The following is a 16,567-nucleotide window of genomic DNA, read 5'->3' as shown; positions in this document are numbered from 1 at the left end:
CATTTTTAAGACCCCTGCATTTATCATCACAATGAACACTACATTTCAAAAACGGTGAACCATGTTTCTCCAACACTGTAAAATAAAAATATACACCATATGACAAAGCTTTAGAAAAATACGAAGAATCTTGAAGTATGTGGACAATATCCCTGAACCAAGAGCATGCTTGAATATCTCAAGGGGTGTGTGTGTATATATTTATATTTATATATGTATATCCACAGGCATGTATGTATGTATAAGTGTGTATGTGAAGGTATACTCATTTATTTACTTTGGGAAGCAGGGAGAGGGGGTTAAAATAACACATTCAGTAGGCCTACGACAATTTTTAATAAAAGTCACATCATTCACTCCAGCCAGTAACTCCCCAAATATTTTTTGGTGAAAATCAAGAGGTGTCCCAACACTAGCCTAGATCATGAGAGTGAACTTAGTAGTGCTCAGAAAAGGTTAGATTATCTGCCACACAAGTAAAATGAAAGTTGGTTTCCAAACCAGTTTCAAATTTTAAAGCACAGGGATTGAAGTCATCCCAGTGAATAAGATGCTCCTGAAAATCCTGCCGCATTTTTTTTTAAATCCCACCGTTCTGCCAGAGCAGAGTGAGACCAACTGAGTCATGCACACTGCACACGTTCTCCAGCTTTTCCTTCCCTCCCGATTATTAATCACCTTTTCAAAGCAGTGAGCGGTCCTTACCATTGCATTAAGCTGGGAGTTGCTTGCCTGAGTAATTCCTAGAATGTTGGTGGTGTGCATCACTTCGACTGAAAAACTTGGCAGCCAACTCGCAATCCGGGACCCTAAAACAAACAAGAAGCCAGCACAAGTCTTAGAGACCTCTTTCCCCTGTCAGTTGCTCTGCAGTCGGCCACTCTATGGTACCAGCCGGTACTCACTGAGGGCTTACTTTACACCAGGCCTTTTGACCAACTGTCCCATATGGATTAGCTCATTCAATCCCCACTAAAACCCCACATGGGTTTATTATTATTATTATTATTCCCATTTTACTCTTCTCAGAGATTTGACTCTAGTGCTCTTGTTGGTTCCCCAAGGCACTCGGAACTGAGGTAACTTGCCCAAGATCAAAGCATTTAATTATGGTGACCAGGACTTGAAGCCAGACAGTCAGGTTCCAGAACACTTCACCAGGGGGCTTTCCTACTTTCCAGTGGCCCTGGATCCACACGAACTCAATCCCTCTCTCAGGCTACACTATAAGGAAGGTTTTCAGGGCTCTAAAGCTGCTACAGTAGATGAGAATTTGCCCCTCTCTTTCACGCTACACACAAATACTACGCGTTTGGAGACATCATTTTCATTAAGTATTTTTTACTTAATAATCTGATTTAAAGACTTTAGTTTTCTGATTCGAAATTCTTTTCAAAGAGTTCTATAACATAGGTTTGCGGACTAATGGTACCAAGAAGTCTGCTGCTTCTGTCATTTCACTAAGGAAAGGGGATCCTAAGATATACCACCACCAGGTGTCAGCAGTAAACAACTCCATTATCAAGCACACATTTAAGGAGGATTTCCCTTTCCTTCACAAAGAAGCACTGAGGCCTGGAATGTAAAACAAGTTCAATGGCCACCCCAAAGATCTTGCCTGGATAGACTGTACCCAATAAAAAGCTGGGTACTTAGTTCATGTACTTACTAGGGAGAAATAAAGTTACCTTTATCTATTTTGACTAAGTTTTCAGTAATAATTCATAAAATAATAGCTTACATAACCATGTCCAAGATCTGCTAGTCTATTTCAGAAGTCTTACGTGGTAGAGGCCGTAATTAGCAGCCACAAAGCCACAAAGCAGCCCCTCTACACCTGCCCAGCATCCCTGCCCAGCCAGCCAAGCAGCCATCATCCCCTCCTCTCAGAGACTCCACTATACTCCTTCGGTCCTTCCTATCAGGGATTTCAATGTGTTGCCACTCCCACCATGCTCTACCCTCAGAAACTCAAATCAGAGACCTGAAGAGCACTCCTCTTAAATAGTCCAGGGATACCTACTTCAGAGTAGGAAATATGAACCCACAGAATTTAATGGTATTGGAATTAATGAAAATCGACAACAGCCTGAGGTAATGTGAATCAAAGGATGATCAACCAGCCCCTGACATGGTGCCCATGACCTTAGAATTTTAAGTGTGGTTTTTATTACAACTCCTTTCAATATTCTGGAAGATGGAATATTCGTATTTTATGGGCAAAGAAACAGGGTTCTAGTTCTGATTCTCCTTCTGGTACCCACTGGAAAGGCTGCTCAATGACCCTTCATTATATGCTTAAGTATCACACGGATTCAATAAATTACTAGCAGCGGTTTAACTACTAAGCTGATTCAGCATGCTCCTTGCGGTCACGACTGATTCAACTGTAACTACTTTCACCTCCTCGCACCCCCCGTCCCCCCAATTCACACAGAATCTAGCAAAATGCCTGGCACAGAATAACCCCTCGGTGCTGTCTATACTTACCGAACATTTTCAATTAAAACTGAAATATAACATTGAACTCGCCCATACAGGGCAAGTTATAATTAAAACATCATCCCCTAAGGGGAGAAAACCCCTGGCGGATGGTTTTAGAGGTTGAAACCAACTAACCATCGAAGTGGAAGAAGTGATTGTGTTGGTTTAAGCGAGGTCTGCCTTCAGCTGCTGCTACAGGAACCAAATTCTCATCCAAATTCTCTCCTTGATGCTCTTCCCTGACACGATTATTGTCGGCAATATTAAGAGACATTCTGCATGTTGGGCAGGAGGTGTCTTGTTCTAGCCAGGAACGAAGACAGGAGCTACCAAAAAGTCCAAAATAAGATATCCTTAGCATATTTTGTGAGAATTCACCAGAAGTACTCTGAATGTATCAATGAGTTGCAATTTTACTTTCTATTTACCATTAGCAAGATTTAAACGTTGAGAAACACTTGCTGACATTACCTCTTTGCCCTGCTTCACTCTAATGTACTTCTGGTGTATCCTGCTCTGAACGTTAATTTGTTAACATACGTGGTCATCTACCAAGCTCCTGGGCATGACCCTTCTTCAGTAAGACTTCGTCACCTGGCTCACCATCCTCCTCTCCAGCTCTATTTGACTAACTTAAGATCCATGTGGCTGAACCATCCAACACCGTTGCCTCTCATGTCTTTGAATCCTCTCTTCCAATGATCTGTTCTCTCACTCTACTTTAGCCTCCACTAACCTTGGCCTTCTCTTCAAAATCACGACTTCAAAGATCTCACTCTCCAACTAAAGCTCCTCTCCTTCCAGCTTGCCTCTTATTTGCTAAGACCTCCCACCCATTCTTCATCAAGCAACACACCCCCCCAGAGCCTTACTTCTGTCTTCACCCAGCATACCTACAACCTTACGTCCATAATCCCAACTTCTTCAACCCTCTTATATTTGTATTCTGCTTTCCCAACCAGGCTGAAAAGCTGCTTGTGCCCTTTTTCAGGAGATGATAATGCCCTATTTAAGGTAGTCTCTCAATAAATACTGCCCATTAAAGGAAGTATACTAAAAAAAAAAAAAATGAGAAGGTTGGATGAAGTGATCTCCAAGGTCCCTTCCCAATTTATAATAATACTTATCTTTCTCCTAAGATTTCAAGGGGCCTTCCGTTCCATAATAATATATTATCTTTCTTCTAAGAGTTCAACAAGGCACTGAATAAAAATGCTTACTTCCTCTGTGCCTTTTTTTTTTTTTTTTAAGTATCTGGGAACATGTGCACACATAAGGTTACACAGGAGAACCTCACTAAAACGTGATGATCCTCAGCGTCTCTAGCAACCAAATGGTACTTAAGTACCAAAACTTTCCCAGAGGCCAAGATGAAGCTACTTCTTACTCTCTCTCTGCTGGAACAATGTATGACAGTAATGTTCCAAAATAATGAATGTGTACATTCAACTCTATCACATTTTGAAACAATAAAGTACCTGTAATTTCTGTTTGTGATCATGTAACTATTAGCCAAATAAATGATTATATTTTTTAAAGTTCATTTCCCCTTAATGAACACCCTTAAATCACACCTCTAGTAAAATCAGCCTTGTGGGAGACTACCAAAATGTGTAAAATCTTTGCCTTCCAATAATGCTACCTGTGACACACTTTTCATAAGCAAATCTAATTTTACTTCATACTCTGCAAAAACCTCCCACATTATGTACAATAGCCTAAAAACTCCAAGTGAGTACAACTGGTCAGATATAGTTGCCTTCCTTGGGAAAAAAAAAAAAGCCAAACTTCCACAGCTAAAGAAACCAAACTTCAGAGAAAACAGTTGTATTTCTATATAACTATAATATTCTATTGAAGGATTCTTTCTTCTCTAAGTATGACACTTCAATGTAATTAAGTATTTACTGGACTCTGAAATCTTGCAAAGACATCTCCTACAGCAACAAATTATCTAGCTATAATCTGTTGAAATCTAGACATTTAGCTTTATGGCAAATGAATCTGTCATAGATTATTATCATACAATCCTGCCCCAATCTATTAACCAAAGCTATAAAGTAAAGCAAACCAAGAAGAGATCCTAACAATTGTTTGCTCACTCAACCCCAGGCAGACAGTGTTTTAAAAATTAAATCCTAACTCTTAAACAACCACTAGGTCAAGAGAAAATCACTTGGGCAGTTAGAAAATATTTTGAGACAAAAGAAAACAGAAGCAAAAGCACAATATACCAAAACTTATGAGATACAGCAAAAGCAATGCTCAGAGGCAAATTTATAGCTAAAAACGCCTAAAAAGAAAACAGATTTCAAAACGACAACCTAACTTTATAACTTATGGAACTAGAAAAAGAGCAAATAAAACCCAAAGCCAGCAGAAGGAAGCAAATAATAAAGATTCAAGCAGCAATAAATGAAATAGAGAATAGAAAAACAATAGAGCAAATCAATGAAACCAAAAGTTGGTTCTTTGAAAACATCAAAGCTAAACTGACAAATTTTAGCTAGACTAAGAGAGAAGATATAAATAACTAAAATCAGAAATGGAAGTGTGACTACTACTACCAACCTTACAGAAATTTAAAGGATTAAAACAGAATACTAGAAATAATTGTACTCCAACAAATTAGATAATACAGATAAAACGGACAAATTCCTAAGCAACACAAACCCTAAACAATACACACACACAAAAAAACTACCATAAGACTAATAAACAAATTCAGTAAAGCAGCACAGTAAAAGAGCAACATGGGGCTTCCCTGGTGGCGCAGTGGTTGAGAGTCCGCCTGCTGATGCAGGGGACATGGGTTTGTGCCCCGGTCCGGGAAGATCCCACGCGCCGCGGAGCGGCTGGGCCCGTGAACCATGGCCGCTGAGCCTGCGCGTCCGGAGCCTGTGCTCCGCAACGGGAGAGGCCACAACAGTGAGAGGCCTGCGTACCGCAAAAAAAAAAAAAAAAAAAAAAAAAAGAGCAACATGAAAAATCAGTTATGTTTCTATACACCAGCAAGGAACAATCCAAAATATAAATTAAGAAAACAATTCCATGTACAATAGTATCCAAAAGAATAAAATGCCTAGGAATAAATGTAACCAAGGAGATGAAAGACTTGACACTAAAAACTATAAAAGATTGCTGAAAGAAATTAAAGAAGACCTACATAAAAGGAAAGGAATCCCATGTTCATGAACTGGAAAACAATATTGTTAAGATAGCAATCTTCCCCCCAAGTAATCTACACTTTCAATGCAATCCCTATTCAATTTCAATGGCCTTTTTTGCAAAAATGGAAAAGTGGCTCCTCAAATTCATATAGAATTGCAAATAGCCCCAAATAACCAAAACATATAAAAAAAGAAAAAGTTGGAAGATGCACCATTTCCCAATTTCAACTTACTACAAAGCTACAGTAATCAAAACAGCATAGTACTGGAATAAAGATAGACATATAGACCAATGGAACAGAATTGAGAGTCCAGAAATAAACTCAAACGTCTATGGCCAAATGATTTTGTCAAGGATGCCAAGACCATTCAATGGGGAAAAAAAGAGATTCTTCAACAGATGGTGCTGGGACAACTGCACAGCCACAAGCAAAATAATGAAGTTGGACCCTTACCCGCACTTCATGTACAAAATTTAACTCAAAATGGATCAATGACCTAAATGTAAGAGCTAACACCATAAAACTATTAGAAAAAAACTATCATGACCCCAGATTTGGCAATGGATTTAGATTGGACACTGAAAGTATGACTTACCAAAGAAAGAATAGGTAAACCGGATTTCATTAAAAATTTAAAACGTGTGCATCAGAGGACATTACCAAGAAAAAAGTGAAAGGACTTTATAGAATGGGAGAAAATATTCACAAATCATACATCTGATAAGGGTTTAGTAACCAGAATACATAAAGAACTCTCTTACAACTCATCAACAGAAAGACAACCCAATTAAAATAGGATAATTTGGCTTGAATAAATATTCTCCAAAGATGATACACAAATGGTCAAAAAGCATGTGAAAAAATGATCAGCATTATTGGTCATTAAAGAAATGCAAATCAAAACCACAATGAGAGACCATTTTACACCTCAGGATGGCTATTATCTAGTGTAAAATGTAAAATGGTGTACTCGCTATGGAAAACCGTATGATGGTTCCTCAAAAAATTAAACATAGAATTACCATATGATCCAGCAATTCCACCTCTGGGTATATACCCAAAAGAATTGAAAGCAGGGTCTTGAAAAGAAATTTGTACACCCACGTTCGCAGCAGTATTATTCACGATAGCCATAAGATAGAAACCACCCAAGTGTCCATCAACAGAGGAATGGATAAACAAAATGTGATATATACACACAATGGAATAGTTTTCAGCTTTAGAAAGGAATGAAATTCTGACACATGCTACAACATGGATGGACCTTGAAGACATCATACTAGGTGAAACAGCCAGACATAAAAGGACAAATATTGTACGATGTGCTACTGTGTGAGAGCAGTCAAATTCATAGAGACAGAAAATAGAATGTAGCTGCCAAGGGCTGGGGAGAAGGGGAGATTGAGGAGTTAGTGTTATATGGGTACAGAGTTTCAGTTTCAGAAGATGAAAAAGTTCTGGAAATGGATGGTGGTGAAGGTTGTACAACAATGTGAATGTACTTAACGCCACTGAACTGCACACTTTAAAATGGTTTAAAAAAATGGTTAAAAGCTAAATTTTATGTTATGTATTTTACGTTATGTATGTATTTTTTTACCACAATGAAAGCATAACATTTGAGAATTATCATTTTAAAAAACCCACCATAGGGCTTCCCTGGTGGCACAGTAGTTAAGAATCCACCTGCCAATGCAAGGGACACAGGTTCGAGCCCTGGTCCAGGAAGATCCCACATACCGCGGAGCAACAAAGCCCGTGAGCCACAACTACCGACGCTTGCGCGTCTAGAGCCCGTGCTCCACAAGAGAAGCCACCGCAATGAGAAGCCCACGCACCACAACGAAGAGAAGCTCCCAATCGCCGTAACTACAGAAAGCCCACGCGCAGCAACGAAGACCCAACGCAGCCAAAAATAAATTAATTAATTAAAAAAAATAAATAAAAAACCCACCATAATGAAACACCACTTCCTACCAACTAGGTTGGCTATAATAAGAAAAACAGAAATACATATTGGTGAGGATGTGAAGAAATTGGAACCTTCGTACATTGTTGATGGGATATAAAATGGTGCAGCTGCTGTGGCTAAGTCTGGTGGTTCTTCAAGAAGTTAAACATAGAATTACCCTGTGACTCAGCAATTCCACTCCTAAGTATATACCTAAAAGAAAATCAGGTACTCAAACGGATACCCGTTCACAAATGTTTATAGCAGCATTATTTGCAATAGCTAAAAAGTGGAAATAACCCAAATGTCCATCAATGGAAGAATGGATAAACAAATTGTTTATTATTTTAAAAAATTTAAATTCAGCCATAAAAAGAAATGAAGTACTGATACATGCTACAACTTGGATGACTTTGAAAACTCTATGCTCAGTAAAAGAAGCCAGTCACAAAAAAGTCACATATTATATGATTTCCTTCAAATGAACTGTCCAGAAGAGGCAAATCCACAGAGACAGAAAGCAGATTAGTGACTGCCAGGTAACACGGGGAGGGAGGAGTGGGTAGTGACTTACTTTAACGACCATGAGGTACTACTCTGGAGTGATGAAAAGGTTTCGAAACTAGAGAAGAGCGGAGGCCTGCACCACACTGTGACTGCACGAAATGCCACTGAATTGTATACTTTAAGATGGTTAATTGTCATGTGAATTTTGCCTCAACCAAAAACATTAAATCCTAAAATTAATCTAATCATGTGATTAAAAACATTTCTTCTGGGGTGAAATACACTCTCTTTTGAGTTAGTCTTCAAACTGTCCCCAAGCTCCTTAGGAACTACCTGAAAGTTTTTTCAGAAATGTGTGTGAATTCTCTGGTCTTCCAACCTCATCAATCAGCACCACTACCCATCCAATCGCACAGCTGCAAAACTAGGAGAATCCCCAACGCCTCATATTCCTCGTTTTCTCACAGCCAATCTAGCACCACGTGCTTCCTAATCCTTCTCACGTCTGTCCACCCTCCTCCAGCTCCACTTCCACCACACCAATCCACACTCCTCTCAGCACATACCCGAACCACTGCAGCCCTTACTAACTAGTCCCCCTGATCTTTTCAAAATGCATCCCTGACTCCGAGCCCCAACTTTAACCCCGTCAAGTGGCCCTCAAGCCCTTGCAGGGTCGCTCATGCCTGCTTCTCCTGCCTCAGCAAACACCACTCCTCCTCTGACATTCTGAGCTCCAGCCACATGGGTTCTCTTTAATTCCTTGGATACGCCACACTCCCTCCTGCTACAGACATGTTCCCTCTGTCTCAACTGCTCTTCCACCTGATCCCTTCTTCTGCTGACTTAACTCCTACTCATCATCAAGTCACTTTCTCCATGTGGGAGTCAGGTTCCTTTGTTACAAGCTCTCAAGGACCACGTTCCTTTTCTTTAGAGCACTTATCTCAATTCATCATTACATGCTCATCAACGCGTGTGGTTAATTCATGTCAGTCTCCTCCATTAGGCTGAAAGCTTCCTGAAATCAAAGACCACATCTGTCATTTTAATTTAATTCCCCAGAACCCAACACAGCACCCAGCACATTAAAAAAGAAAGAAAGAAAGAAAGAAATGTGTTGAGTTACTGATACTCCAGCTCCAAAGTCCTTGTAATATTAAAAAGGAGAAGAAAAACTATTTGGGAATACAAAATAAGGAAAGGAAGATTAAAGATGTAAAGATTATAACTTTCTCAATATGCAAAATTGACCACAGATACAAAAGGCCAAAAGATACCTCAAAGTCCATCAACACCAAAAACATCCAATCTATAAACAGAATGATCTAGGTTAGACAGACACAGTTCCTGTGAGATCTCTAAAAATGAATAATATAAGGCAGTGAGGACTGCAACAGAGACAACAGGACTCTGTGAGAACAGAACAGCCTGTACCACACACAGATCTAGTCCAGTCATGAAGGTTTGCAGAAGATCCCATTTTCTAATTCCTGATAACACAGTCACAGTTCTGGACTGCTTAGTGCTTCTCATCTGATCCCCTTCTCAGCACACTTCCCTGGTGTTTTTTTATGTTGCCTTAGGGCATGTGCAAAATGCAAAGATATATATTCTCACCAGGGTAAGAATAGGGAATAAGCTGTTAGAAAGCAAGGATCCCCCCACCCCTTTAAGTCTTACAGGCGTATTTGCTATATCTCAGAACTTAAATGGAGAAGGAATATGAAGATAGCTAACACACCCAGAAACTAAGATGGCAACCTATGAGTGGGGAACAGTCCTGCCGTGTAGGGAAGAGGCTGAGGAATAAGGAAGACACACCCAGGCTCCCCATCCCACTCAGTACCAGCACCACGGCCAGTCTGAGGGAACGTCCCCACTCCTTGGCTAAGGCTGGTCTTACGCCCCAGCACAAAAAGCACCCACATGCCCCTGGACAGAACACCAGTCCCATGTGACCCTTTGCAAAGCTCCTACTTGTGGAAAAGATGTCCACAGGGCAGCTTCCTCGCAGCCTGCATGGAGTCCCAGCAGATGGCACAGTCATCGTTATTGACAGCCAGCTCCTCTGGAGTTGCAACCGCAAACCTGCAAAAAACAAAGTGCAACTAGCAGGGATCTCCATCAATTCCACGCACAAATACCGAGCACCACTTACTTCATAGACTTCACCTTTAACAGCACAGTTACAGAGGAATCGTGTTCAGTAAAAATTCTCCACCCACGAAAAACACTACACCTGCATTCTCTTCATAGCCCACCAAAGAGCAAGAAATCTATACACGGAAACTGACTCTGTCTTAACAATGGCTCCTGTTAGTGATGACTTAAGCGAACATTTCTGGATAAATCAGAGGAGTTAAGGCCCCTCAGAGAGCCAAACTGTTCCCTTGGACACAAAAAGGATACCCATTGATCTCACACTTTCAGGCTTGGTTTAGCCTCAGGATGGCAAGTGAGTACCTCCTCCACTGAGGTTAAGAGTATGAGAGAGAGTATGTGTGTGCGAGCACGCATGCGTAAGGAAGAAAAAGGGCAGAAGCCAAAGGAAACATCCATTTAATAATAATGATGATAAAAATAATGATGTAATAAAAGAACCTAATCTTTACTGAGCACGTACTATGTACCCAGTACTGTTCTAAGTAATATTACTTTCATTATCCCATTGAATCCTCCCAACAGTTCCAGGAAGAAGGTTCTGCTCTCATCCCTAGACTTAAGCAACTGAGGCACAGGGAGGTAAGTAAATTGCCCAAAATCACACGGCAACTAAGTGGGGCTTCAAACCCAGGCAGTCTGACTCCAGAGCCTATACTCTTCACCATTCCGTTAACAGTTTACAAAAGCAGGTTCTCGTATAATCTGGGATCTATTATTATTAAAGATCTCAAATGAGTCAACATGAGCGACGTCAACTTGTGCTTACTTACCTGGCTTCCATGTTTCCAACCACTCGCAAATAGTTCTTGTGCCGGCGGATTCGACGTTGTACCTCATGAAACAGGTAACGCAGCTGCATAAAGATGACCAAGCTGGCCATGGATAACCAGATGTTGCCAAATAACTTAACAAGAGGGAAAGAGAATAAAATATACAATAAAAGTGAATGTGAACTTGCTACTGCTGAGAGTGAGGTATGCAACAGAAGCTCTGAATTGTGGGCGAAGGTGAACTGGAGCAGTCATTCAGAAAGCAAATGCGCATATTTCTCTCACTACCCTGAACAATGTACAAGCTCTTTGGCCTAGTCATTCCATCAACAGCAATCTTTCCTGAGGAACTAATCAGAAATTTTAAAGTTTTATGAAAATGATGCCCCTCCATGCAATTATAAAACAGAAAATTAGGAAATGGACACAATGCCCAGTAGGGGAATAATTATACTGTAAACTCATATAATGTAACATTATATACTCATTATATTTATTATAAAATATAATTATATCCTATTATTATATTTTATATATAACATTTTGAAGATTAATTACATGGGAAAATAATATTTAAGTAAAAAAGGATAAAAGTACTTTAAAAAAATATGTGACAAAAAAAGGTATGCAAAGATGTGAAGTAGCAAACAACAATACAATCTAAATATTCTATTATGGGAGCAGGCTGTTCAATGGCTGGGGGTGGGGGAATAGGAGGAAGGTGGTCAAAAGGTACAAACTTCCAGTTATAAGATAAATACATAGTGGGGATAGACGTACAACATGATGACTATAGTTTTAACAGTGCTGTATGGTATATTCCAATTAAATCATCGCACCTCTATGCCGTGGAAGTTTTATCTTAAAGGTATTAAAATGATTTAGAAGAATTTTGTTGCTAGCGCTTCCCTGGTGGCGCAGTGGTTGAGAGTCCGCCTGCCAATGCAGGGGACATGGGTTTGTGCCCCGGTCTGGGAAGATCCCACATGCCGTGGAGCGGCTGGGCCCGTGAGCCATGGCCGCTGAGCCTGCGCGTCCAGAGCCTGTGCTCCGCAAGGGGAGAGGCCACAACAGTGAGAGGCCCGCGTACCGCAAAAAAAAAAAAAAGAATTGTTGCTAGCATAGGAAGATGTACATAATATACTAGCTACAAAAAGCCAAAACTATATGCCCAATACACAATCTCCATTGATGAATGTATGGATTTGAATATATAAAGAAGCAGTAAACACAACAAAATGTCAACAGTTATCTCTGGATATTTGTTTGGGGGGGGGCCTTTTTTTTTTTAAAGTATGTTTTGAAAGTTACTTTTATTTTAATTTTTTTTAATTTTTTATTTTTTTGCGGAATACGGGCCTCTCACTGTTGCGGCCTCTCCCGTTGCGGAGCACAGGCTCCGGAGGCGCAGGCCCAACGGCCATGGCTCACGGGCGCAGCTGCTCCGCGGTATGTGGGATCTTCCCACACCGGGGCACGAACCCGTGTTCCCTGCATCAGCAGGCGGACTCTCAACCACTGCGCCACCAGGGAAGCCCTGAAAGTTACTTTCAAAAAGTAGACTTATAGAAATGCTCTACGTTTAACCCCAAAATTTTTAAATTCTACTTTGATAGGCTTACAATTTAAATAAATTGCCCACCAAATATGTTGATTCTCGCCATTCACAGATCACTGAAGTGCTAAACCAATGAAGCAGGTTTTCAGCATGGTGATTTCTTGCACACCAAAGTAAAATGTAAACAATGAAGTAGGAGGAATTAAGAATAAAGACTTTGTTTTTAATTACAAAGATAGACAATTTATGAATCCATGAAGTAGCTAACACTGTGGGAATTCCCTTTACCACCTACAAAGTAACTATTAAATATCAGAAGCCACAGAAACTATGAGGAGAGGAATTCCCTTAATTTCATGCTAAAAGCATTATCTACTGACTTGGTCAGCAGAGTCACCTACGTCTCCTACACAGCAAATACCTCCTGAGCTGGGCACCAAACTCATTCCACACTGCTTTATACCTGTTGGCCAGAAAAAAAAAAAAAAAAAAGGGAAAAAAAGGGAGGGAAACAGCTGCATTGTTTTTACAGTCTTTAAGTGGGTCATCCACAAATGTTTCACCTGTTAAACGCTGTACTAAACAGGGTTCCTGATTCTAAAAAACTTGGCTGTCTGTTAGAGCTCCCTCTGGGAAACTTACCAACATGTGAATATGATGCATGAGGTCCAGGGACAACAGAGTGAGCTCCATGACAAAATCTGTGTAATAGACATACGTTCCCTTTCCTTCCCACGTTCCTTCGTGGTTGAGGTCCCAGAGGTGAATTACATATCTGCAGTGAATAGAGAAGAATCATGTTAACGATTTACTGTTACAATTGAATTTGTTTTAAACATGATATACTACAGTCACATTTTTATAAATTTTTTATATGCTGTATCTTAAAATCAACTGTATGAGTAGACCTCCATCACCACCCTCCCAAATGTCTACTCACCGTAAAATCACATGAGCAGTCCTCACTGTCACAAGAAGAGACTATGTAAAAAAAAAAGAGAGATTTTTTTTCTTTTTAGTAAAATTTAGGATTGCTCAGACCAAATTTACTTTTACAAAGTGATAAAAGTTCTCAGTTCAATTAAAAATCAGGTTGGGGGGCTTCCCTGGTGGCACAGTGGTTGAGAGTCTGCCTGCTAATGCAGGGGACACGGGTTCAAGCCCTGGTCTGGGAGGATCCCACGTGCCGCGGAGCAACTAGGCCTGTGAGCCACAACTACTGAGCCTGAGTGTCTAGAGCCTGTACTCCGCAACATGAGAGGCCGCGATAGTGAGAGGCCCGCGCACCGTGATGAAGAGTGGCCCCTGCTTGCCACAAGTAGAGAAAGCCCTCGCACAGAAATGAAGACCCAACACAGCAAAAATAAATAAATAAATTAATAAACTCCTACTCCCAACATCTTCTTTAAAAAAAAAGAACATCAGGTTGGAGGTCGGGGACTTGAAGGAGGGTAGTCACAAGGTACCAGTTATAAGATAAATAAGTCCTGGGGATGTAATGTACAACATGATGACTCTAGTTAACCGTGCTGTATGGTATAATTCAAAGTTGTGAAGAGAGTAAATCCTGAGAGTTTCCATCACAGGGTAAAAAACATTTTTGGGGGTATGAATATGCGATGATACTTATCATGGTAATCATTTCACAACAAATGTAAGTCAAGTCATTACGCTGTACACCTTAAACTTATACAGTGCTGTATGTCAATTATATCTCATTAAAACTGAAAGAAAAAAAAAAGCAAGTTACCGACCATTTTATTTCATGTGCTTCAAATTTCCATGGAATATTTTCATGACCTAGAAACAACTTATATTGAGCATTTTCCTGTTAATAGGTGGCAACCAATTACACCTGTCCATCTCCTGGGCATGCCTTCTACAATCTTGAGGTCACTGAGTTTGACAATCACTTATATTTTATACTGCATTAAGTCACCATAACTGATTATCCTAAGAGGGTGTCTGAATACTTGGTGACCCTATACCCAAGGTACAGCTTAGGTACTACTATCCTTGATATGAATCCCTGCTCTCTATATAATGCTTTCTGCACCCCCTTCACCCACGCAGAAGAAAACAGATGAAGGAAATCAATAACAAAATAAGACCCTCATAGTATTCTGTATTAAAGAAACTGATACTAAGAAAAATTTCTTCTTAATCTAGCAGAATAAAACTGTTAACATTCTTTATGTTTGAGATCAGGAAACTCCCGTTTACAAATGGAAAATATTTTACATAGAAGAGAAACACTATAAACATAAAAATATGATTTAGTTCAAAATATCAAATCTGTAACATAAATTATCTTAAAAAAATTGATGAGCTAAAATTAAAATATGCCCTATGATCCAACAGACCTATTTCAAATGTCTTTAATTTTAGGTATACCTTTTTTCAAACTTTGGCCTAATACTAATTAAAAGTTAGAGAAACAAAAAAGGAAAACCCAGTATCATTCAAATGGTGATTTATAGTAAAATATATCTAAAGCAAACTAATTAACGTCAGAGTAAATAAAATTTTAAACATATTTTTTTACATGTGTATACCTTTCACATACAGAAAGTATTCAACTAGGATTGCAAATGTTTTTATTACGTACTTAAATGTTCTTTCCTTATTTTTCTTACACTACTATATTATACTCTGAAATGAATGCTATTAAGCAAAATAAATTTTAACCCTATTCTAACAATTCCCAATTAGTAGTTCAAACTCAGTATTTTGATATTAGCTATCTACTGATATTGATATTAGATATCTATTATTTCATTTTTTCCATTAATAATAGCAATTATGGACAAGATAAAAGTACTTTGCCTTTGGCCTGAGGAAAAAAGCAAATATAGCCACTGAATATAAAGAACATACAAAAAAATTTGATTTCTATTGAACAGAAATTAGTATTTTCAGAAAGGGTTTAAAAGTAAATTTTAAAATATACATGAATATCTCAGATTATTCTTTCAAAACAATGAATACAGTTTGCATATATATTGTATTATTCTATAAAATCTTAATTTATGGCCTATCTGAAATAACCAATTACAGGATATTTCCTTACTAATTGTTACCAATCATTGTTTACAATATCTTAAGGAGAAAACTCTTCCCACTTGGAAGTCACAGAACTTGGATTGTGCTACTTTTGCCACTTTGGAACTTTAAGCAATTCACTTCACCCTCCATGCCCGTTTCCCCATTAATAAACAGGAATAATAAAATGAGTCAATATATGTAAGGTATTTAGAACAATCCCCAGCATATAGTAAGCACTATATAAATGTCGGCAAAAATAATTACAGTTGACCCTTGGGCAATATGGGAGTTCATCCCCATATGATTTATAGTCAGGCCTCCATATCCAGTTCCTTTGCATCTGTGGATTCAACCAACCAGGGACCATGTAGTACTGTAGAATTTACTACTGAAAAATATCCATGTATAAGTGGACCCACAAAGTTCAAACTCACGTTGTTCAAGGGTCAACTGTACTTTTTATTATGTTGTAGCAAGGATTACGTGAAATAACATATGTAAAAGCAATCAGTACCAATACCCAACCCCAAACGAAGGAACTCAAAAAATGCTTGTTAAAATGAAGACCAGATATCCACCGTGGGTGAAAATAATCTGTCAATAATCCTCTAGCTTCCTTGAAAACACATAGGAACATAATCAGAGCAAAAGCCCGTCTCTGCATCTTACCTCTGCAGCCATGAAAGCCAATGTGTGCATCCCATGGGTGTAGCCTGTGACACAACAGACAACTGCTAATCCACAGCAGGAAAGCAGCATAGCAATCAGTAGAGACAGAACTCGACCATGGCTACTCATCGGTGTGGTGGGAGAAAAGGAAAGCTAAAAATGCAAAACAGGAGAAGGAAGCTCACTCTTCAGCATGGCAGTGTTAATTAAACCTGACTAAGCATGGCAGTGTTAATTAAACTCAA

At 39.3% G+C, this 16,567-nt stretch overlaps 1 protein-coding gene across 1 annotated transcript in view; it reads right to left on the bottom strand.

The window, feature by feature from the left end:
- The window catches only part of AMFR (autocrine motility factor receptor), a 40,840-nt gene that overhangs the window by 11,681 nt on the left and 12,592 nt on the right, over nucleotides 1-16,567 (bottom strand). The window contains exons 4-10 of the mRNA XM_060000302.1: nucleotides 16,323-16,475; nucleotides 13,549-13,589; nucleotides 13,251-13,383; nucleotides 11,051-11,184; nucleotides 10,095-10,205; nucleotides 2,620-2,810; nucleotides 706-809 (exon numbers count right to left, since the gene is read on the bottom strand). Of these exons, the coding sequence (XP_059856285.1) occupies nucleotides 706-809; nucleotides 2,620-2,810; nucleotides 10,095-10,205; nucleotides 11,051-11,184; nucleotides 13,251-13,383; nucleotides 13,549-13,589; nucleotides 16,323-16,475 (867 nt within the window). The remainder of the gene's footprint in view (nucleotides 1-705; nucleotides 810-2,619; nucleotides 2,811-10,094; nucleotides 10,206-11,050; nucleotides 11,185-13,250; nucleotides 13,384-13,548; nucleotides 13,590-16,322; nucleotides 16,476-16,567) is intronic.

Source organism: Delphinus delphis, chromosome 20 (genome assembly GCF_949987515.2).
Source record: "Delphinus delphis chromosome 20, mDelDel1.2, whole genome shotgun sequence".
Taxonomy (NCBI): domain Eukaryota; kingdom Metazoa; phylum Chordata; class Mammalia; order Artiodactyla; family Delphinidae; genus Delphinus; species Delphinus delphis.
Note: the sequence above shows the minus strand (reverse complement) of the source record. Positions and strands in the feature narration are given on the sequence as shown.